This window comes from Rhinatrema bivittatum, chromosome 6 (genome assembly GCF_901001135.1).
Source record: "Rhinatrema bivittatum chromosome 6, aRhiBiv1.1, whole genome shotgun sequence".
Taxonomy (NCBI): domain Eukaryota; kingdom Metazoa; phylum Chordata; class Amphibia; order Gymnophiona; family Rhinatrematidae; genus Rhinatrema; species Rhinatrema bivittatum.
Genome location: NC_042620.1, coordinates 104,540,359 through 104,564,908, shown reverse-complemented (window position 1 = coordinate 104,564,908; position 24,550 = coordinate 104,540,359). Strand labels below are relative to the sequence as shown.

The 24,550-nt window shown below is 38.3% G+C and overlaps 1 protein-coding gene across 2 annotated transcripts in view; it reads right to left on the bottom strand.

Annotated features, from left to right (window-relative positions):
* Positions 1-3,720: 3,720 nt before the first annotated feature.
* The window catches only part of CERS6 (ceramide synthase 6), a 373,746-nt gene continuing 352,916 nt past the window's right edge, over positions 3,721-24,550 (bottom strand). The window contains exons 9-11 of one of the 2 annotated variants that reach the window (XM_029605674.1): positions 12,420-12,576; positions 11,170-11,193; positions 3,721-7,139 (exon numbers count right to left, since the gene is read on the bottom strand). In XM_029605674.1, coding sequence (XP_029461534.1) covers positions 6,981-7,139; positions 11,170-11,193; positions 12,420-12,576 — 340 coding nt within the window. In that variant the 3' untranslated portion in view covers positions 3,721-6,980. The remainder of the gene's footprint in view (positions 7,140-11,169; positions 11,194-12,419; positions 12,577-24,550) is intronic. The other variant, XM_029605675.1, reaches the window with a different exon arrangement.

Sequence of the window (24,550 nt, the reverse complement as noted above, 5' to 3'; positions counted from 1 at the left end):
TAACAATTTATGGCTGCATCCTGGTTCAAACTGGGGTATAATTAGGCTTCATTTGATTTACCTTTTTGACCAAACTTACAAGATTCCTGTGATCTAGTTTGAATCAAAATGCACTATTTTATAGTCTATATTCTCATTTACCCAGCTTGCTTCAGTTCATGTATCTGAAGCAAATCATATTCAATTATATTGACAATGCTCACATTATATATAAACACGCTTACTTCTCAGATGTGAACCAAGCTCGCCAGTTCAGGCGTGTAGAGGAAACGTTTTCATAATCTAAGCAATTTTTTTTTTTTTTTTAAGCGGTGATCTTATAGCAGTTAAATTTCATAAGTACCTAAACCTAAGTCACCCACTACTACAGATCAAGGTGTCAGGTCAAAAATTCTAAACAGTCAAATCTCAATAAACTTCAATTTTCACAAGCAGAGACACAAAGGTTTAGATTAAATTTCAGTCATGCTGGGTTAGAGTCGGTAAGAGTTTAGATTTCTAATAGATGAAACTGAAAAGCTTCCCTAATCACATTTCTAAGAGAAACTGGCAGAATGCCGCATTTCATTGTGAAACTCAGACAGCATGAGTTTACGGAGGAAGCTGCTGTCGGAAGCTACTCACCAAGGGGTACATTTTTAAATGGATGCGCTGATTTTATAACATGTGCACATCGCCACGTGCATGTTATAAAATCCGATACCTGCGTGCATGTGTGCTCCCGATTTTGGATCGGTGTTCGCATATGCGTGTGCGGGGGTGGGGGGAATTTTTTTTTTTTTTTTTTAACTCAGGTGCAGCAATGTGAGTGGGCCTTTGCCCAGTTACCTCCCAGTCCACTCCAATTAAGGAGCGGACAGGGAGGGAACTTCCCTAACCCCCTAACTCACCTTCCTCCCTTTTTCCCTCTCCAACCCCTAAACCCAAGCTAACTATTCTATTTTTTTTTTTTTTGTTACAAAACTTACCTGCTCCTTTGAGCAGAAGTAAGTTGCATGCACCAGCATCTGGCCGGCATGCGCTTCACCGGGACAGCGCAAAACGGTGCTGTCCTGGCCGGCCCCCTGCCCCCTTTTCAAAACTCCGGCTCTTCTGTGCATCCTGGCAGGTACGCTCGTGGTTGGGCCGTTTTGAAAATGCGCTCGGCCCAGCCACACATGTATCTGCTGGGATTTCCGCACACTGGGCTTCAAAAATCTCCCCCCAAAGGGATTTACCTTCAATGGCTGGGGCTAGGGTGGGCGAAGGTTAAAGTTTGGGGACAAACATGGGAAGCTGCACCTGAAACTCATGGTGCTATGCTACCGATATAAGTTGGCTCTGAAACAGCTGGAAGCAGGAGAATGCAGTCCAATCAAGGTAAGAAAATTTTGAAATAAAACAAATTTAAGAATTATTGCATGTTATGGTTACTCTTTTTTTCTTCTTCAGATAGTTCACATTTTCTATTCCCCAGCTAGTTGGTACTACATGTTATTTAAAAAAAAAAAAAAAAAAAAAAAAAAAAGCAATGGCAATAGTTCCTGCACTTGTGTCTTAATGATTTTTTGCGCTATGATTTTTATTATATAGCAGCAGTGGCTGCATCGAGCGGAACAGAAAATGAGATCACAATGATCTTCAAAGCAACAATACACAGAATCTGTCCCATCTGATGCAGCCACTGCGAAACACGGCCAGTGTCGGGGGACCGACAGTGCTGCTACTTTAGTTGTGAATAATAAGTTTCACAGATAAGACTACCTAATTATTTTATTATTTATATATTAATAAAATTGCTTTTTATGCATTGAAGACATATTTTGTCTGTAAATGAACTTGAGTGTTTGGACGCACACTTTTCTGCATGTGGCATTTAGAATTTGACATCAGAGAGGTAGGAGGCAGTCATGCTCTCTCCAGACTCCATATTCATTTTGATGACACTGAAAAGAATAGGTGGGAAGGGGGTAACTTCACATATTGGGAGAGGGGGACTGAGGTTGAATCAGGGCACTGAGATCCCATCATATGGCAATCAGGGAGGGGATTAAAAGGGGCCTCAGGACACCAATACCCCTTGGGAGGAAGGAGAATGGATTCAAGCACTGAGGCCCCTTCATAACAGCTGGAAAGTAGGGATCACTGCCTCAAGGGCCCTTGATATTCGAGTTGTGGGATCCGGACGGGGGAAAATAGGGGGCTGACAAGCTCCTTGTCTGGCTTGGTAGGGAATTGAGGCCCCCAACTGGAGTTTTAGGAACTTTGGTGCACTGGGCATTAAAATTGTCAACATCCATGTAAACAGCTAATTTTGATATAGGTTAGTACATAGATTGCTCGATAGTAGGATAAGCTGAAGCAGACTGCAGTAATCATCTTTGTAAATACCACTTCTCTCACCTCAGCTGCATGTGTTATTGCATTATAATATGTTTACTGTTAATTATAATACTTTTGGTTGAACACCCAGAGTTTTGAAACATGTGAAATACAGTTTTAATTGCATATTTAAAATTTCTGTTTTAGGGGATCATTTATCAAAGCGCTATATGGCATTTTCACATGCGAAAAATGCCTTTAACGCATGCAAAAACACCATAACGCACAGTGCGATGCAAATTAGGAAAAGGGGAGGAGTTTGGGGCAGGATTTGTGGCCAAGTGGGCTGGCTTCGTAATTTGCGAAGCCATATCGCGGATTTAAACTACACCTTTTTCATTTACGTTAAGCCTTGCGATATGGCTTTATCACGCTTTGCAATGTTTTTGCAAATACCGTTTTTAGTATTTTAAGCTGCTGGAGAGCTAGCCTAGCTATTAGGGCTCTCATGGGAGAGAGAGAGAGAGAGAGAGAGAGAAGCTATAAGGCCCTCATAGTAGTTAGGTATTTATACCTCTACATGAGGCCTAGTTACTCGAGGTGAGGTTTAGGTAGGAGTTAGGGGCCACTTTGACATTCAAAGTGAGACATATGAACAGAACAGAACAGTGCTGCTTGTGAAGATTTGCTGACCTTCGGAGTGAGGAAACTCAACCAAAGATGAGATTTGTGCAATGTTCTCTCAACCTAGCTTGATGTAGTCCATATAAATACCTAACTACTATGAGGGCCTTATATATAGTCTCTCTCGCTCTCCCCAATGGTTGTAGGTAGGAATTACAACAACTTGGGTAATTACCGCAAAGTGCGAAAACGTTATCGCAGTCTGTGGTAATACCTATGCAAAGCGCTAAGATAGGCTGTTTATCGCAAAGTGTGCTATTACCATAACACACACCCCTTTTCCTATCGCATGCGATATTTAGTGCATTTTGATAAATCCAGGCCTTAGTTTGTTTCATTTTGACAGTGTAGTTTAATGGTAATGCATTCAAGCACAGTAAAACCTTACCTGACTTCAGGTGCTCTTATGATCTTAGACTCAAGTTGTAAGTTTATATGAAAAGGTATTTACATGATCTCTTCAACCAATAAGATGAAATGGATTTTTCTAATCTAATTTATAATTACGATAGATCTCTCCAGTGTTCATTTAAAAAATATATTTGATTTTATATTTCTTGTGGTTTTGTAATACAACTGCATATTTTTGCTGCCAGCATTAACATTTTGTACTTGCTTAGAATACTTTTTCCATGATTGAAGGCAGATAGTTCATAAACATAAAATGCAATTTATACAAGTTTCATATTTATTACGGATGGTGCACATTAAGAGGGTCATTTTCAAAGCCACTTCCACAGGTAAAATGGTGCTTTATTCATGGAAATAGTTTGCTATAAAACTGCCTACCCGATATACAGGTAAACTTACACTCTTAAGTTGTGTGTGCGAGAAAGTTCACCCAGACTGAGCGCAGGTGTTGCTGGGAGTGGAGTAGAGTGGTGTTTGCATTTATATGCATTACTTTTGCATTTTCCAAAGAAGATGCATACATTTTCCTGCACACATAATAGTAGGCACAATTGTGTCTGGGAAATTCAGTGGGACATTTTTTAAAGTGGGCTTGAGTGCATAAGTACACTTTGAAATTTGGTGTAATTTGCATGCATATTTGCCACTTAATTAAGGGAGGCTGTTATAAAATTAACCCTCAAGTCCCTAAATATGAATACAAAATTGGTTTAGGCACATAACTTACTTAACACATTATTGTATATTTCATCTGTTATACCTTACTGGCATAGAGCTTAACATGTATGATACTGGAATCTACCTTGTATGACAGTCGTTAAAAAAAGGCAGAATATACGTTCTTGAATTAAAGTCAAAGAAATTACTGTAAGATGATCAAAATCTTTTTGAAGTTCTAAGTTATATAAGACATGATTAATTTTGTTAAATGTCAAAACCTCAAAAAAAAATCTGAAAATTTCTCAAATCATATCAGATGTTCACACACATGAAAGCATCAAAGGCCTTTCTGTGCAAAAAAACCCAACAAAACAAAACCCCTAAAACAGAAATGCTTCTAAAGAGATACAGATTTAAAACCAGGCCTGAGTTGCCATCAGCCAGCAATTACATGCACAGCAAGAATGCAAAGCTGTGAAATACAACAATCAAAAAAGTGTTTTGGCCCTACATTACCACTAATTGTATAAATCAAAAATAGAAAAATTAAAACAAAATTATTAACTATAGCTGCACTTCTATAATTTTGACCAATTCATTGCTGGGTTTTTCTTTGTCATTATTTTCAACAAATTTATTCCAATGATCTGCACGTTAATATTGCAAACAATAGGGATACTGGTTACTTAACAGTACTGGAAGATATTTCAAAGATGGTAATGTATATGCTACAATAACAGGAAAGAAAGGGGCAAGCAATCACTTGAAAAAAAATTAAAAGGGTAAAATAGAAAATAATGACAAGAAAAATTTGTGGGTAAATAATTTCATCAGAATTAATACAAATTAAGGATGTAGATATTGTATTAAAAAGTTAACAGTTTAAACTACTGAAATGTAATCAGTCAACCATTTAAATGTTAAGGATGAAGGTAGCTACATCAAGCCCCCCTCCCCCTGGACATGCCAATATGCTTGATTGCTCCCCAGTCTGGCAATAGTGGCTCAACCTGCCCCAGCATGGGGGCAAGCATAGGAGCCATGCAGCCAGCCAATAGGAAGAGCATAAGTAAAGCAAGGTAGGACTCACTCCCTTCCATCCTGGTAACTAATATTAAATAGTTACATGAACTGGCAAGACTTGACTTATCGGTTAACTGTTTAATATGTTACATCCCTAACACAAACACAATAACTTTTTGACTCATGAGTATGTGCTTCCTACTGAAATAAACTAAAACACCCAACTCCCAAAGAGGAATATAAAATAAATTATATTGCTACAGTACTGTGAAATAATCAAAGACTGATAAGAAACTCATGGACTTTTTAAAATATCTGCTTGTGGTTAGCTATTTATAGATCTCTATCTTTCTCTGACTATATCCAAATTTTCGGTGGTTTCTTGTATATAGTTTAGTTGGCAAAACTAGTAAGATTCTTTGTGCTACCTGATAATTGACATGAAGACCATTTAAATATATATCTTAGAGTGCTTACTGCTTTTACTGTTTTTTTTCATGAAAGCATGTATTCATGAGTCAAAACGTTTGTGCTTATATAAATTCTGCTGAAATATTACTGGACCACATGAAGGAATTATATACTTCAGAATTTTAGCACATGCCGTATTGGACCTTGTATAAAATGTGCTATTGGAGGCTACAAGCATGGCAGTTAACATTTTACCTGCATTTTTACTATATGGGCATACATATTGTCATGCTCTCTATGTAAATATTTTACACATCTATAGATGGATCAATATTATAGCCAACCTCAATTTCCAGCATACTATTTGAACTGTTGCTTTATAAATCTAAAATATACTTATTTCAGTAATTCAAGTGACTTACTTTGTTTCACTAGCTACTTCATCCTGGTTTAACTGTTCCATTTCCTATTTTGCATGAACAAATCCTTAGTCATTGGAAAAGGTCTTCTAAACTGTGTACAACCAGTATAAAAACCACTCTGACAGCAACCTAGATGAAAGTTGTAAGGTAGTACTAACTTGTAAGCAATTAGCACATTCAGACAGTAAAAAAAAAATTCTTGGTTTTCTGCATATGTAAATCAATGATAAACTCCTCTAACCACCCGTTCTGACTTCAAAAATAAAGCTAAAATACCTTACAACAACTTAGTCTGACTGAATTACGTTAGAAAACTATTCCAACAAGAATTCAGCATTTTTAAACTTCACATTGAAAACGGCCACTGTGAGTTTAGAGTTGTTTTTAAACCAATACTACAGAGATGGCGTTCTCTGGTCCTCCACAGCCACAAACAGGCTAGATTTTCAGGATATCCACAATGAATATGCAAGAATTGGATTTGCATACAAAGGAGACATGCAAAACTCAGATGCATATTCATTGTGGATATTTTGAAAACCTGACCTGCTTGTGGCTCTCAAGGACTGGCGTTGGCCATTCCTGCAGTACTGTAAACACAAAAATAGAAAATCTATTTAGATATATGAAATGGAATAGCATGTTTTTATAAGTGAAAAAATTCAGGCAAATTACTGCATATAGCAGACTGGGCTTTAGAAACAGGAATGATAAAAAAAGACTTCAGCATTTCCAACACTGAGAATAAGTAGAGCAAAAGAGTGAGAAAATTTCCTTTTGTCTCCAGATTTCAAAACATATACAAAAATAAATAATATTTGAAGACGGTACATATGAAAATAGTGTTCCCATTGTGTCAATTACATATACATACAGCATGCCTACATATACAGAATGGAAAACCTTCTTTACTCACAAACAGAAAATATGGCAGTGCACTATAAGAATGCTTTGATATTCCTAATTTGTTTTCTGATGATGAGATATATGAAGAAACTGCATTCATAAATTATTAAGTACTTCCAGTAGCAAACAGTTCCCATTGATCTATCACGAATTTGGATTGGACTAATGTTCTTCTGAACAAAGCCCACTACTGAGGTACCCATTTGTGCTGTTAGCACCAGTAGTACCATTGCTAGTAGTGCTGTGTATGTTCTTTGCATGAAGTCCTGAATCTTCATCATCTGAACTGGACTCTACGTCGCTTCGATCATCTTTTGACACCTGTAAAACATGCCAGAAATCTCTTATAGAATCTTGCTTGAAAAATGCAAATCAATTCATCTCCACTGCAAGTTGAACAACACTGTTAAAAAAAAAAGTGTTAGGATGAATTCTGAAAATGAGAAATGAAGATGCAAAAGGTAAAAAGTCTTGGGCAATAACAAATGAAAACAAACTACTAAGAAATTTCTGCCCTGATACAGCTTGGCTTCTTTTGCCTAAAATGAATCTTCTGCAAGTGATACAGCCAAAAACCTACCTTGCTTCTCACAACAATTCTTTGTCCCTCATACCTAGGGACCTTCATTTTGAGTTTTTATTGTATTTCCTCCGGTAATTTAATAGTGGTTATAATAAAATAACAGGAGAGAAATCGTGGAAAATGATTTTTTTTTTATCATGAATTGTATTCCCTCTGTGTTCTTGTGGTAATAAACACTGATAAATTCCTGGGGAAAATACAATAAAAACTGAAAACGAAGGTCCCCCAATCATACCAGACTCTCCTCTTGAATTCCGAAGGCTCCCATGTTTGTTTTCTTTAATTCTTCCCCACTATTTGCATTTTGCTCATCATCATCATCAGACTGTTTTCCCTTTTCACCTTGATATCATGTCCTATGATCCCTTCTCTTCTGCCCTGACACCTCTGTCTTCAACCGATTTCACCTTCCATACATTACTAAAAATCTTAGACCTCCCCCACCCCACCCAAATCTCTATGCAGTCAGGCTCACCTCAAACCAGCAGCCACAGGCAGTCAATACGTGTGAACAGCATATAGTGCTGCCACTACAGATCAAAAATAAAAGCACATTTACACGCTTTTATTTTTTCTAAAAGGCGGGGGGTGGGGGGTGGGAGGGCAGGAATGAGGAAAACTGCACATGTATTGGGGTGGAATTTGGTTTCTTTCTCCCCTATATGAGTGTATATAGGTATGGCAAAGACTGCATTTTAGGTGCAGAATGGCTAAAGCTCAGTTCCCTGTGAAGGCTAACAGCTACCAGTATTTAGGTAATTGGAGGATTACTAGTGGAGGTGCCTATGCAATAAATTGCCTTCAGCAGAATGCACTGTTTTATCCTCAGTTGTATGCATATTTTTTTTTGTGCACAAACGTTACTCCCTGTGTGGCAAGTTCTTTTGCACACAAAAAATGTGTCCTGCTTAGCGCTCTCATATGGAAATCCCATGCAAATAAAGGCATTAAGTATTACCACCAATGTAGAGAATGCACTGGCTTAACTTTGGTATTCTTAGTGCTGGAAAGTTTACACCTAGTCAGAGGTTATGTCAGTCTGTGGGGATTTGTGTGTATGCCTTGTATCCAACAAAGCATGTTCTCTGAGCATAAATATGCTTTATGATGGTAAATTTCAATGTGGCACGCAAGTGGCATGGGTGCGCGTTCATCAGCCTACATCCAGGGATGAGTATATGTGCACATTATAAAACAGCCTGTCTGCATGCACATGTGCATGCAATTTTAACTGGACAAGCACCTGTACGTGCAAGTGCCACTTCTACTGTGTAAGGGGGAATTTTAAAAGCTATGCGTGCTGACGCCATTGGCCATTTTCCCAATTTGTTCCTAGTTCGCTCATTTAAGAGACAGGACTTCCAAACCCTCCTAGTTTAATAGTCTCCCTTCCTCCAATAAGCCTCAACCTTTAAAACCCTGATCTGCCTAGGTTTTTTTGATTTACTACTTACACGTCATCCATAGCAGAAGTACAGTTATGCAGCAGGGGACCCCAGCACGCATCCATGTATTCAGTTGGCTTTTAAAATCTGTTCGGCATGTGCCGGCCTGACATTTGCAATTCCCTAATTTCAGCATGCAGTGGGCTTTTAAAATTCACCTTTATTCGTAAAAAAAAATTTTCTGTGCTGAAAGTATTTTTGTATGTATAAATCATATTTTATATGCTTGAATCATGTTTTGTGCACAAAACATGAGTTTTAAATGCATTATTTTTAGCTGAGACACTTTCCAGAGTTTAAAATGTGTGGTCAGCCTATGCTAAGTGCACATTTTAACTTGGGTTTGTGTGCATATTTTCCAGTCAGCAAGCTTAACTCCCAATGCATTAACATACTGTTCACTTACTGCATAGGAGTTAAAACATGTTTAACCTGTGCGTTTCTGACCCAATAAAAAGTATCAGCTGTAAATTAAGTTTATGATTTATCTAAGGCTGGAATTAGGTTTTTTTTTCCTGAATTTTGGCTTGGAATTAAAGCCCTATGTCTAAAAAAAAACTGTAAATATGGTATATAAAAGCAATATCACTGGATTTTGCTTCAATACAGTTTTTTCCTTGGCCTCAAGTGACTATAAGAAGGTGCAAATTACAGATGTGAAGAGCTGCCCTTGCCCCAATAAGCTGCAGTGTTATGTGCTTGATGAAACCAATGCCAAGCATGATGTTATGAATTGTGTGTGCTTTCCAATATGCACAGTTTAGGGTTGCTGGATGAAATGCAAGGGCCAGAGATTGTGGTAAATAAGGATGTCAGATATAGTTGGTACCAGTAAGGTAAGCTGGCTGTGTTTAAAAGATGCAGATTTTTATAACTACATCAGATTCAGAGAGGTAACTAAGGGGAAATTCTTATAGTTAAATTTTTGGCCAAAACCTTGTATAGGATGTGTGTGCGACTTCTATGGTTATTTTTCATCTGCAAGAAGAGATACATGTGTGCCTGTGAGTATCATGAACTGTAAAACATTACTTTTGGCACCTTTGATATAGTGTAGGAGACAACTTTTTATTGGACTAACTTAATATATCTGACTAGCTTTCAGGAGCTATACTCCCTTTATTAGATCAGTGAAAGAAACTGTACGTTACACAGGGTTTAAATATTACAGAATCAGCTAGGCCATAGATTATAATGGCATATGCAGACAGCTTAGTAAAGGGTATGGTGGGGTAGTGACAGAAGTGACCATGATAGTAAAAGTTTACTGTAGGACCTACATCTAGTAGTAGATGAAAGTCAATGCCCTTAAGTCATTTTGTATTTGTTTCAAAATGTTTAATCATCTAAATTTCAAATGTTTTGGGTTCTTGTTTGCTCCTCAAATTCTGAGTATTTTGATTATGATATTATTAAAGAAATCATCTTTCTTTGAGACGTCTTCACCTACTGAGGTGTCACTCTATTCTTCTGTGCTGTTTTATAATGTCTGTAAAGATATGTCGTCAGTTTTGTTTTTTTTTAACTTGTTTCACCAATGTAGCATCCTTGCTCACATTTTATGCACTAGATTAAGAACACTTTGCTATAATTTACCCACCTGAACTGTAAGTAAAAAATAATAAAAATGTCCCCAATTTCTTTCAAGTATGGTAGCTGCTTTTGTTTTAATGTCATGTCTCCATGGAACTTGAACATTTAAAGCATACCCGGTCTTATCCCTCAGTGGAGGAAAGGGGTATAGAGATAAAAATGAGGCGAGATGACAGTGAAATGAGCCAGATCATTTATTCCATAGTCAATAACAAGGACCAGCCCTACAAATTCCATTAACCCCAGTAACTGATGCATACTCAGTACAGGACAGATGAGACAAATTAAGTTCAGTTTTGATTAATTTCCACTTTTCAGGCTGGAAGATGATTGGCTACTAAGACAGATCTACACTAACATTTTTATTTTATTTTCTAGTACCAAATTGTAGTAAACTGAGAAAACTGTTTTCCATTTCTGCCTGTTCTAAGAACAAAAGGAAGTGAGTCCTAATAAAAAAAATATGAAAATGGGAAAATTATGTGAAGGAAATGTACTAGATGATTAAGGAGGGAGAAACGTATAGAAATGTATTAGAATGGGATTGTGGAAAACATTTTGCTTTAACTACTCTTCATGTTTAAATTAGTTGTATGAGATATGCACAACTGATATGTAGTATTCATGTTAATCTCTTAGGATTAGCACATGCTCAATGAAGGAATTGTGAAATGACGTCTTTGAGAGGGAGCTTAACCATCAATCATGCAACATATTCAGTCAAACTTACATGCAAAGGGTTCCATTTCCCAGCCTTCGGAGGGAAGAAGGGGGCAGAAAGAAAAGAACAAACAGATAATGAAAGAAATTTCAACACCACTGAGATATTGAGAAACCTCAGGTTAAATATGAAGGTTAGAATCAAGTTCCAGAATTACATGCAAACGTTATTAAATGTGACTTTTTGGAACTAATGTAGATGAAGGCATAAAGAGACTAATTTACTAAAGTGAGGTAACCCATGCTAACGATAACCTGGTAATGCATGAGTTATTTAGTGAATTGGCCTCACTGGAAATAATGGGGCCCCATGGCAATTAATATGCTTGTTAAGCTTTGTTGACATCAGCACAGGTTACTATGCATTAGCAAGTTGACCTTAGTATTTACTTCAATCAATCAATCAATATTTCTTTGCTAACAACATTAACAATAGCATTAGCAACTGATTACCAAAATGTCATCCTTGATAATTCAAAATGAACAAACAATGAAAGTCAATAAATCCAACCCTAATAATCAAACAATCACATCGTGGATTCAACATTATGAAATTTCACACACTGATCTTTATGTCGTAAAGTGAGAAGGTATAAGGACATTATTTAAGATTATTTTGGTTACGCTGACATAATGAAAAAAACCTGATTTTTTTGTAATTATTACTTGGTTGACTCCAGGAACAAGTGTCAGCCGAGTACTTTGTTTGTTATAACTGTTTAATAAAAATATTTAAACATAAGTTTATTTTGCAACACGAGTACTTTCTAAAATTTGTAGTAATAAGCTTGGCTATGATTAAAAGCTTTAATGAAAGGATAATTTATCCTGAAAGATAGATCTGTCATTTATGAGCACCTGTCTCTTATTTTTAAAAAGAAAAAAAGGTTGGATCCTTAATTCACAAAATTGATTTTATTTTCTCTCTATATTTTTTCTGAATATAGATTCTCAATATGAAAGGTGTTTTAGTTATATTTTCTGTAGATTATGCAAAAATACAGTACTACTCACAAGAAAGGAGCTATCAATTCTAATATATGAACTAAATTTCAGAAAAGGAATAGCATAATTAAAAATATAAATTTTGAAGAGTCCCAGCTCTGTGATTGGTTACCAACTGCTGATATCCTAGCACAAATACATAGGTCAGATCCAAATATATGAAACAAATTAACAAGTAATTGTACTAATCACAATAAGGCTGTCCAAAGAGCATGTAACACAATACAGCCTTTTGAGAGATTATCTTTGTCTCACCTTGCCTTTTGAAACAGCTCTGAAGGCAATCCTGGTGATCAGATATGACCAGAAAATATGGAGAACTTGAAGTAGCAAGAGCAAGAAGTTGAAGACCCACCAGGAAGGATAAGGACCAACAATTTCCCAACTTTCAAACAATGTGGTATTTAATATCCTAAAGAAAAGAGGGAGACAATCAATGGTTATATTTGATTCATGACAATTTGTATTAGCTTATTTCCTGAAGGGAAAGAAGGCTTTTGAGATAGCTACTTCTGTGAATGTGTATACACGTCCCTAACAACTTTTTTTGTTTGGTGTCCTATTCATATCAAATTTTCTCCTTATGTCAGAGGAGACATGAGGACATACAGAGGTGGGTTTTTTGTTTTTTTTTATCTATGCATATCCGTGGAATGTGGATGTGTACGTCCCAAAAAGCAGACTCTTTCAGTTCTGGGTGGAACATCTGGTCATCTACATAGAGATCTTAGTTCATTTAAGAGAACAAGGATCACATTAAATGAACACAGGACTGAATTAGAGGAAAAACTAATGGCCACGGTGCCAGATACAAACATTATCTTGCTGGGCTGACACATGTGCAGCTCACGTCTGCTTTTGGAAGGCAGTTTTCTTTAGGGTTTTGCAAATTGAGTTGTATTGATTTTGGCATGTTTTGGAAATAAACATGGCCTTCTATCAAGGTGCCCATTGAGTTTCTTAAAACTGAAGACGGCATTTCAGGATACCTGTTGCACCCAGTTCAGCTTCTGTGACAGTATGTTGATTATGTTTGCTGTGCCTGTTCTCTACAGATGCAAACCATAGAATGAAGAGTCTTTATTATGTACTGTTTGGACTTTACCCTTTTGGCTATAAAATCAAGAGACAATCCTCAAAAATGCCATTTGCAAACTTGTAAAATGCGAGTAAATGCTTCATTTGTGAATGCTCCACACCACACTCCTCTCAGTGGATCAGTGCCCTGGCACAGGTGTGCAGGTTGTGCTCTGAAATAGAAACTTTTGGCATGATTGTACCGAGTTTGGGACTGTGAACTTGGGACAGCTCCACTCCTCCTTCCATGATAGGAAGAGGGGTGCAGCTGCCATAGAGACTAAGTACACACTGGATGTTGATAAATCTATTTTGGAGTGCAACATCCTATACTTCTGCTTGGGCATCAATCAGTGGGGTGAGGAGAATGGAAACAGCAACAAGGTTGGAAGGTGGGGAGAGAGAGGACTGGATGCGTACAGAGTGGTGTTGTCCCTTAATTCTGGAGGGTTGAAATATCTATTACTCTACAAAATGATTTGCAACAAGCACCATTCACAACAATAAAGTCATTCAGAAACTGCTTTCTTTTCCTTGTCAGCTGTTAGGTTGATAGTTTTGGAAGAATAGTTTGCATTGCCCTTAGCCAAGGACTATCCAATATCACTTGACTAAAGTAAGTTTGGAAGGGATATAAAAATAAGGTAAACAAAATATATCCTTGGGTAGTTGAGAATAAAGTCTCATGACTTCAGATCCTGGCCTTGGTTCCAACTGAACTCGAAGCATAAAAGCAGAAGAAAACTGCAGAACCAACCCCCCCCCCCCCCCAACCCCGCACATACTCCCTTTTTGATATATGGGTATTGGCCAAACAACAGACTCCGGGAATAGATCATTTTTTCCATTTCCTAGGATAATGTTGCTCTAAGTTATACTGAGAGCCCAAAAGAATTATGGGGAGAATTTTCTAAGAGTTACATGAGTGTTGTGAACATAAAATTGAGATACATGCACATATGTAGTCCTTGTGCTGGGTAAGCAACTTTTCAGAAGGTCAGAAGTACATGTGCATGTAATGTTTCACACATACTTCTAACGCAAGTAAAAAAAAAAAAAAAAAAGAATAAGGTATTTTGAGAGCATTTCAAGGTAGAGCTCAGAAGTATGTACACAAGTATTTGGTAAGTGATATATGCAAAACTTGCACGCACCCTTTTACAACCTCTTTGAATTGCAGAAATGAAATCATACTTGTCTTTTTGTCTGCAGCTTTTGGTTGGGAAGTCTGGGTTAAGTGATGGGGTCAGGGTGAGGTAATGGGATTTTTAGGTCAGGGGTGGCCAACTCTGGTCCTCAAGAGTTACAAACAGGCCTGGTATTCAGAATATCTATGATTAATATGTATGAGATATATTTGCATGCAATGGAGGCAGTGTATGCAAATCTATATCATGCATATTCATTGTGGATATCAAGAAAAACAGATTTGTTTGTGGCTCTTAAGGACCGGAGTTGGTCACCCCTGGTCTAAGCAAACTGAGCAAATGGTGATTTAAAGTACATGCAAGAGTATTTTCAGAAGCAAAGTATGCGTATATGTTATCAAATATCTGCCTCCATGCATAAACTGAGGGTTATTACATATACAGGTTACAATAATTTCTCAAGAAAATATATACACATACTTTTATTAAATAACAAAATAATATGGACCATGCAATAAAAAATGTGTGTACTGACACATGCTTGCATACTTTTGGAGCAGAGATGCATGGTATTTTATGAACTGTGTGACTGCCATCACATAGGTTATAAAATATAACCTTACCTTTAGCTGCACTGACTTATTCACATATGTGCTGACTTATGCACACTATTGAAGAATGCATCTCATTATGCATACAAGAATGAAACTTACCAAGAGTTGAAGGATGTCTTCATCTTAGAAACTAAGTATAGATGGAGACACTTACGATAACTGTTAAGATCTCGCTGATTCCTTTTTGCTTTGATAATAAAGTTACCCATTTTGATGATGCAATTTTGTGACAAATTGCAATTTCTCACTATTATTTTAAACTAACATTTAAATGTCAGTGCACTTGCTAATAAAATTATTTATTAATAGACTTTTACTTCATTTTGAAAAATGGCAGCAAAATCAGGAATAATGTGCCATTTTTGGGATAGACTTGAGAAAAATGATTAGATATGAATGGATATGATAGCACATTGAGTGTCACAGAGGAAACGCTACTCAGATGAAACAAAAAGCAATTATGACAACTGAAAAAAATATGTAACTGAAATTGTTATCCTCGTCTTTGCTAATGTCCTTTTCTTGAACAGAGTATTAATCTGGCTGACCTGGCCTTTTCCAGTACAGGTTTCTCCTTTCCTTTCAGCAAAATTGTTTGATTCACATTCTGTATGTTAAAGCATATCTTATATGTTACAGTCACTAGATGGCACATGATGCAGTTTAAGTTGAGGGACAGCATCCCCATCAGCCTCTGCTGAAAATAGCTGCCTAATGCTACCAGCTCCCTACATCCTTCCTCCCTCCTTTTCATAACATTGTGCTGGGGGAGCCATCAGCTCCCCCAGCATCCAGTCTCCCTACCATGATCATAAAAAGGTTATATTTGGCATTGCCCCTCCCTCCAGAGACTGAATACCATAAGCAGAGGAAGATGCCAGCCTCCCACACTATCATCCCCCATTGTGATCACCACTCCAACATCTACAGAATCCCTCCTTACAACCCCCCCCCCCCCCTCTCGGGAAGTTTGACAGAGCAACAAGGGTGAAAAGTGATAGAAGATAAGCTGTATTCCCCTCCTGGCTTGGCTTGGCAATGGGATGGGAGCTTCTACATGGGACAGGCACAACCTTTTATGGTCACAGGAAGCAGGAGTGTTGCTGGGGGGCAGGTATCTAACCCCCCCCCCCCAAGCACAGCTTTTAAAAGCAGCGAGAAGAGACAGATCTGGCAGGCTATATTTAGACCTTCTGTGACACTGCCTAGATTTGGCTGGTCAAGCTAATTGGTTAGTGCTAGCCATCTAACCTCCTCCTCCTTAGCTCTAAGTCTCAGTGGAGCGCAGGATTTGTGAGAGAGGTAAAGTGGTAGGGCAGCTTGGCAATAGTAATCATAATATGATCAAATTTGAATTAATGACTGGAAAGGGGGACTGTAAGTAAATCCCCGACTCTAGCACTAAATTTTCAAAAGGGCAACTTTGATAAAATGAGAAAAATAATTAAAAAAAACCCAAAAACTGAAAGGTGCAGCTACAAAGGTTAAGAGATTGCAACAGTTGGGGACATTGTTTAAAAAACTCCCCAAACCTCCCCCCCCCCCCACCCACTATATTAGAAGTGCAGTCCAGATGTATGCCACGCATTAAGAAAGGTGGAAGGAAGGCCAAATGATTGCCGGAATGGTTAAAAAGTGAGGTGAAAGAGGCTATTTTAGCCAAAAGATCTTCATTCAAAAACTGGAAGAAGGAACCATCAGAAGAAAATAGGATAAAGCATAAGCATTGGCAAGTTAAATGCAAGACATTGATAAAACTAAGAGAGAATTTGAAAAGAAGTTGGCCATAGAGGCAAAAACTCATAATAAAATCTTTTTAAAATATATCTTAAGCAGAAAGCCTGCGAGGGAGTCAGTTGGACTATTAGTTGATAGAGGAGTTAGAGGGGCACTTAGCGAAGATAAGGCCATCACGGCAAGATTAAACAAATTCTTTGCTTCAGTGTTTATTGAAGATGATGTTGGGGAGAAACATTCTGGAGATAGTTTTCAAGAGTTACAATTCAGAAGAACTGAACCAAATCAAGGTAAACCTGGAAGATGTAGTAGGCCAGATTGATAAACTGAAGAGTAGTAAATCACTTGGAACAGATGGTACACACACCTGGGTTCTGAAAGAACACAAAAATGAAATTTCAGATCTATTTCAATTAATTTGAAACCTATCATTAACATCAGGATTTAAGGAAACTGGAAGAGTGGTCGAAGATATGGCAGCTGAGATTCAATGCCAAGAAGTGCAAAGTCATGCATATGGGGAGTGGAAATCCGAATGAAATGTATTTGATGGGGGGGGGGGGGGGGAGAAAGGCTGATGTGCACGAAGCAGGAGAGAGACCTTGGGGTGATAGTGTCTAATGATATGAAGTCTGCGAAACAATGCGACAAGGCGATAGCAAAAGCCAGAAGAATGCTGGGCTGCATAGACAGAGGAATATAGAGTAAGAAAAGGGAGGCGATTATCCCCTTGTACAGGTCCTTGGTGAGGCCTCACCTGGAGTACTGTGTTCAGTTCTGGAGACCGTATCTACAAAGAGACAAAGACAAGATGGAAGCGGTACAGAGAAGGGCGACCAGGAAGGTGGAGGGTCTTCATCGGATGACATACGAGGAGAGATTGAAGAATCTAAATATATACTCCCTGGAGGAAAGGAGGAGCAGGGGTGATATGATTCAGACTTTCAGATACTTGAAAAACTTTAATGATCCAAAGACTACGACAAACCTTTTCCATCAGAAAAAAATCAGCAGAAGCAGAGGTCACGAGCTGAGGCTCCAGGGAGGAAGACTAAGAACCAATGTCAGGAAGTATTTCTTCACGGAAAGGGTGGTGGATGCCTGGAATGCCCTTCCAGAGGAAGTGGTGAAGTCTAAAACTGTGAAGGACTTCAAAGGGGCGTGGGATAAACACTGTGGGTCCATCAAGTCTAGAAGACGTGAATAAAGAGGAGGCAGCAAAACACTGCATGGAGCGACAGTAGCCACAGAGGCATTCACGGAGCGGGATGCCAGTGGCCAGTGGTTGGTGTTCCACCTTCACGGAGCAGAAGGATGGAGGGCTGCCATCTCCAAAAAACAAAACAGGGGTGGGTAAGAGTATGGGGCAGGGGTGTGGCCTGCTTGTTGTAGCGGTTGCTACCCCTAATTGAGCTGGATGTTCACTTGGATGCAGATCCGGCGCTGCTCTCTACATTGGTGGTGGGGTGGAGGGGAATTAGGGCTGGAGGGTACTGGAAGCCAATAGTAACAGGTGGGTGAGAGAAAAAGATTAAAAAAAAATTAAAAAAAATAAAAAGATAGAGTGCGTAGCTTGCTGGGCAGACTGGATGGGCCGTTCGGTCTTCTTCTGCCGTCATTTCTATGTTTCATCTGTTGTACCTGAGGACTGGAAGGTGGCCAATGTAACCCTGATATTTAAAAAGGGCTCCAGAGGTGATCCAGGAAACTATAGACTGGTAAGTCTGACTTCAATGCTGGGAAAAATAGTGGAAACTATTATAAAGAATAAAATCACAAAACATTTAGATAGATATGGTTTAATGGAACACAGCCAGCATGGATTTACCCAAGGAAATCTTACCTTACAAATCTCCTATATTTTTTTTTGAAGGGGTGAATTAACATATGGACCAAGGTGAACCAGTAGATGTGGTGTATTTGGATTGGTAGATGGAGTTCGACAAAGTTCCTCATGAAAGGCTTCTAAGAAAACCAAAAGGTTATGGGGATAGGAGGTGATATTCTTTTATGAATTGCAAACTGGTTAAAAAGACAGGAAACACAGTAGAATTAAATGGTCTGTTTTCACAATGGAAAAAGGTAAACAGTGGAGTTCCTCAGGGATCTATACTTGGACCAGTACTTTTTAATATAATTATAAATCATCTGGAAAAAAGTATGCTGAGGTGATCAAATTTTCAGATGATACAAAATTATGCAGAGTAGTTAAATCTCAAATGGATTGTGATACATTGTAGGAGAACTTTGTGACACTGGAAGATTGGGCATTTGGAAATGGCAAATGAAATTTAATGTGGACAAGTGCAAGGTGATGCATATAGGGAAAATAACCCTTGCTGTAGTTACACAATGTTAGGTTCTATCTTAGGAACTACCACCCAGGAAAGAGATCTAGGCATCATAGTGGATAATACATTGAAACTGTTGGCTAAATTGAGGCTCTAAATGCTCTCTCCTGAGACAGATTTGACATAAAACATACTGGATTTCCCTTAAAATTACATTTTCTGTGGTTCTATTTATCATTTGGAAACATTACTGAAAACTCCTGCAAAATTAAAATTTTACCATTTCCTCCATTTGTTAAAGATCAGAGCAATAGGATCTCCTAACTGAACATTCAGCAATAATCTGTTAAATCAAACACAGGACATTCTTTCTTGTTTATTCCCTGTAAGCATCTCTTCTAATAATCCATGTTTAAGCAGCACTGGATTGTTATGGAGCAGATCAGCGATATGTCTTACTTGTAGAAATGCATAAAAATCTTTGTGTGACAACTGAAACCTGGCATGCAGATCTTTATAGCTCTGTATTACATTAGAATCTCCGATACATTCTAGTGCACTCATATGAACCCTTTTAAATTCCACTTCTTAAATACTGGGCTATCTAGGCCAGGTGGGAACTGTGGATTGGATTGTATAGCCATATATGGGGGGAGACGTTGTCCACTTTTTTTTTTAAACTTGCATAAAAATTACCATGCTGCCCAACATGATGTTAGTATCAAGTCGTCCTTAATGACCCCCAGAATATCTTCCTCAGAAACTTGGATAAGGCAGTTAAAGAGTGGACCCAACCAACATTATACAAGGTCATAAGGTGAGTATTTAGAGATCTGAAATAGCCAGTCATGGATGTGTCTTAACACACATGCCAAATTGTATATTTGTAAGTTTGGGCATTTCAGGCCTCATTAAAATATAGAAACATATAGAAACATAGAAATGACGGCAGAAGAAGACCAAATGGCCCATCCAGTCTGCCCAGCAAGCTTCACACATTTTTTCTCTCATACTTATCTGTTTCTCTTAGCTCTTGGTTCTATTTCCCTTCCACCCCCACCTTTAATGTAGAGAGCAGTGATGGAGCTGCATCCAAGCGAAATATCTAGCTTGATTCGTTAGGGGTAGTAGCCGCCGCAATAAGCAAGCTACACCCATGCTTATTTGTTTTACCCAGACTATGTTATACAGCCCTTATTGGTTGTTTTTCTTCTCCCCTGCCGTTGAAGCAGGGAGCTATGCTGGATATGCGTGAAGTATCAGTCTTCTCCCATGCTGTTGAAGCAGAGAGCCATGCTGGATGTGCATCGAAAGTGAAGTATCAGGCACATTTGGTTTGGGGTAGTAACCGCCGTAACAAGCCAGCTACTCCCCGCTTTGTGAGTGCGAACCCTCTTTTCTTCTCCCCTGCCGTTGAAGCAGAGAGCTCTGCTGGATGTGTGAAGTATCAGTTTTTCTTCTCCCCTGCCGTTGAATCAGAGAACTATGCTGTATATGCATTGAAAGTGAAGTATCAGGCTTTTTTGATATATCAAAATATCAGCTGAAATTCCCACCTTCCTCCCTTTCCAAAGAAAATCACTGATATTCCTATTTATTTCTCCAAGATCTTTCTTATATAACTAGATAGGGAACCATTTGTAGTATGTACATCCATTTGGGCATGTCTATCATTTTTACCAAATGTATTCAACCAATTAGAAAAAGAGGAAGATCCTGCCATTGGACAGGGCCTACCATATTTCTCATAAGTTTCATATATTTTATCAATATTCGAGGGGATCCTTATCCCCAAATACCTCATCTCGCCTTCCACCCATCACAGTGGAAAATCTCCCAGCCATGATTCTCACAGAGTTCCCAGGATGTCTAAAACTTCAGACTTGTCTTAATTTTCAATCCTGCAAATGCTCCAAACTCAATTTAATGTTTTAAAACTCTCTTTGATTCTCTTTGTTCAGTGAGGAATACAAGCACATCCCCAGCAAAAGCCACAGTTTTAAAAATGTGCCCTGAAATGTATCATTGGCCTCAATTTCCCACAACAGTGGGTCAATTGAAAGAATGTATAATAGAGAGAACAACGGACAGCCTTGTCTCACCCCACATGCAATACGAAAATCTTCTGACTTGTGACCACTGGTGATAATATTGGAGACAGATATATACTTTAAAAAGTTTCCTTCAATTCCATATCTTCTCAATATTGAAAACATATATGGCTAAAGTACTCGGCCAAAGGCTTTTCAGAGTCAAAACAGACTGCTATTGCTTGTATGTTGTTGGTTTTACATATGGACATTACCAAACATGCTGCTCTGCCCTTAACAAACCCCACTTGGGAATTAGAAATAATAGAAGGGATAACCAGACTCAGTCTATCAGCTAAGATTTTAGTGAAGATCTTTAAATCACAGTTCAACACTGAGATAGGATGATATGATGCTGGGGAAAGTAGAACTTTCACTGCTTTAGCTAACACAGTTATACATGCCTTGTTAAAGCCTGGAGGAAATAAGTTATCTCAAAGGGCTCCCAGAAAAAAATCCCACATAGGTCCCACTATTTGTTGATTTAAAATCTTATAGTAATCATACGAGAAACCATCGGGCCCCAGGGCTTTACAGGATTTACTAGATTTAATGACTTGAATTTCAGAGGCTTGTATGAGTCCCTATTTAGGAACTTCAAATGTTGCCCCGATAATGAAGGCAGGCATAACTCTTGAAAGAAAATTTCCTCTTCTGTACTACTACCTATTCTATCTTCCAAGATGTTCATAAACATTTCTTAATACTGCACAGATATCTTTACTCTTAGTAACAATGTTTCCTTGATTCATTTTAAGTTTTTCAATAAATGACTTCTCTTTCCATACCTTAACTACATTAGCTCGATACCTCTTCACCTTATTCCTAAAACAGAAAAAGTTATGCTCCATTTTCTGCAACATCTGCTGTGCTCTCTGGTGTATAACCGAATTTAAACTCTTGGGGATATTTTTTAGAATCTTCTTTATGCCTTTTAGAAGTCTGTTTGATCAATTTCTCCTTTGCCATCCTCAATTTCTCCTCCAACTTCAAGATTGACTTATTTAATCTTTTATTCCGGATTATTAGATATGAGATAATTTCTCCTTTACTAGTCTCCCAAAAGAGGGTAGGTGAGTCTATGTTGGGAATTTCTCCTTTATTAGTCTCCCAAAAGAGGGTAGGTGAGTCTATGTTGGGAATTGTTAATTGCAAACTCATTCCATTTTCTACAGAGAAAGGATTTAAAATCTATATCACCTCTTATATGGCTTGGGAATCTCCAAAATTGTTCCTTTATCCCCTCTGCCCCTATTTTGAAATCTACCTATATTAGAGAATGATCTGAAATAATAGGGCAGCCAATGACCAATTTTGAGACAAGTGAAAAGGACTCTTGAGAGATTATAATATAGTCAATCCTGGACAAGGAACATGTGCCTTGGATACATGGGTAAAATCCTTAACCTCGGAATTCAAGACACTACACACATAGTTAGATGTAATTCCTTACAGAGATAAGCAAATCCCTTACCCCTCTTTTTTCTAAGCCCCTTAGTCACTGGGGATTTGTCTAACAAGGGGTCGCTCACACAGTTATAATCCCCCCAACCATCAACAATGATCCTTTAATATTGACTAAAAGTATATTCATCAGACTGGTGAAATAGCTATGTTATATTCATTTGGCACATAAAGGTTACAAATGGTAAGTTCTTTTCCATTCAATTTTCCAATAAAAACTATAAATCTCCCCTCTGGATCTCTTGTATCACTTTTTCCTCCTTTATGGGCACATTCTTATTTATTAGTATGGCCACTCCTGCCTTCTTCCCTTTAGTCATTGAGAAGAAACATGCATTTACCCATTTTCTTTTCAGTCTAATGCTTTCTAATTCAGTTAAATGCATTTTTTGTATACAGGCCACTGAAGCCTTATTTTTGTGCAAAATGTTAGGTACATTTTTCCTCTTAATGGGTGAGCCTAACCTGTTATCATTCCAGGAAATAGCCCTCAAGTTGTTACTCATTCTTAAAGAATACTGGAGAATGAAGAAGAAACAACCATATAACTAGAAATGAGACACCCAGCTTTGGCCCGCCCTTGGATCGAATGGCTGAGCTAGTCGTTACGCTCCGACATGTAGATTGGAAATAAATCCGCATTACAACTGTTTCATTTTCAATTAAAATTCCTGCAGTCCCTTTTCCCCTCTTCAGAATGCCCCACCTCCTTCATTGCCCACCTTCCCGTTTAACCTTCCCCCTCTATCTTCTTCCTTATAAAAAAATGCTCCCTTATGGTAAGCATGAGGTTAGTTAAGCATGTGGCCGGGTACCATCCCCAGCAGTAATAATGAGCAGAAAATTATGCCTTCCCAAAGAATCCCATTAATCCCAGCATCCCACCACAATACAAACACATAAGTTATTATTTTAAACTGAAACACGCCGTACAGTCAGCACAGATCTCTTGGTTAAGAGCTCATCACTAGATTCATTAAAATGCTATATCATCACAGACATAACGCCTGCGGTAAGAGATAGGGGCATGTTTAGGGTAATTTTTAGAATTACTGCACCATGCGGTAAACTTTTCGCACCCCACAATACTTCTTATTGTGGGGGGGGGGAGGGGGGGAGAGAGAGACTGACTATCTATAAGGCTTCATAGTAGTCACGTATTTTTATGCCTATAGGAGGGTCAGCTAATAGCTTGAGGTGAGGTGCTGGTGGTGGTTTAGGGGCCACTTTTACATGCAGACTAAGACGTACAAACAGCACAGTACGCCTCAGTGAAAATTTGTGAGACTTTCCTCACTCCAAATGATATCAAAGATGACATTTCTACTATGGTTTCTAGCCCTACTTTAATGGACTCTATAACGGTACCATCAAGGTAGGGTGAGGTAACATAGCGGAATACTGTGAAGGCCTCCCCAGAAGCTGGCTCTCTCTCTACTCCATTCTTCTCCCTCTCCTTCCATCCTCCCTCCCAAGCCCAGAAATGACCAAAATGCAATTTGAAATTAACGCAAATTGCGTTTCAGCCATTTTGAGCATATCACACAGCTTAACGCCAGGAAAAAAGGTGTAGTTATTTCTGGCATTAAAACCATGTGTTTTGCTATTGCATAGTGCGATACTACCCTTCAATTTCCTAAATCTTACCCAAACTCCTCCCTAATCCCGCCCCTTCCCAAAATTTGCATTTGTGCTGTGATACTGCTATTAACGCATGCATTAACGTGTTATTACGTGCATTAATGCCATAACACATTTTGATGAATGACCCTGTCAGCTAGTAAAATAACTTTTCCCCCTTTCAGAAAGCATATTTCTCTCTGATATAGCTTGAAGAGGAATATGGTCAAGTCTATCAACAATATTTCAATAGGTCATCTCTGGCACAACCCCAGTGCCAAGACCCATTGATTAAAGAAAGAGTTCCAATTCCATTCTCTCATGGACCATGATCCTGATAGGGTC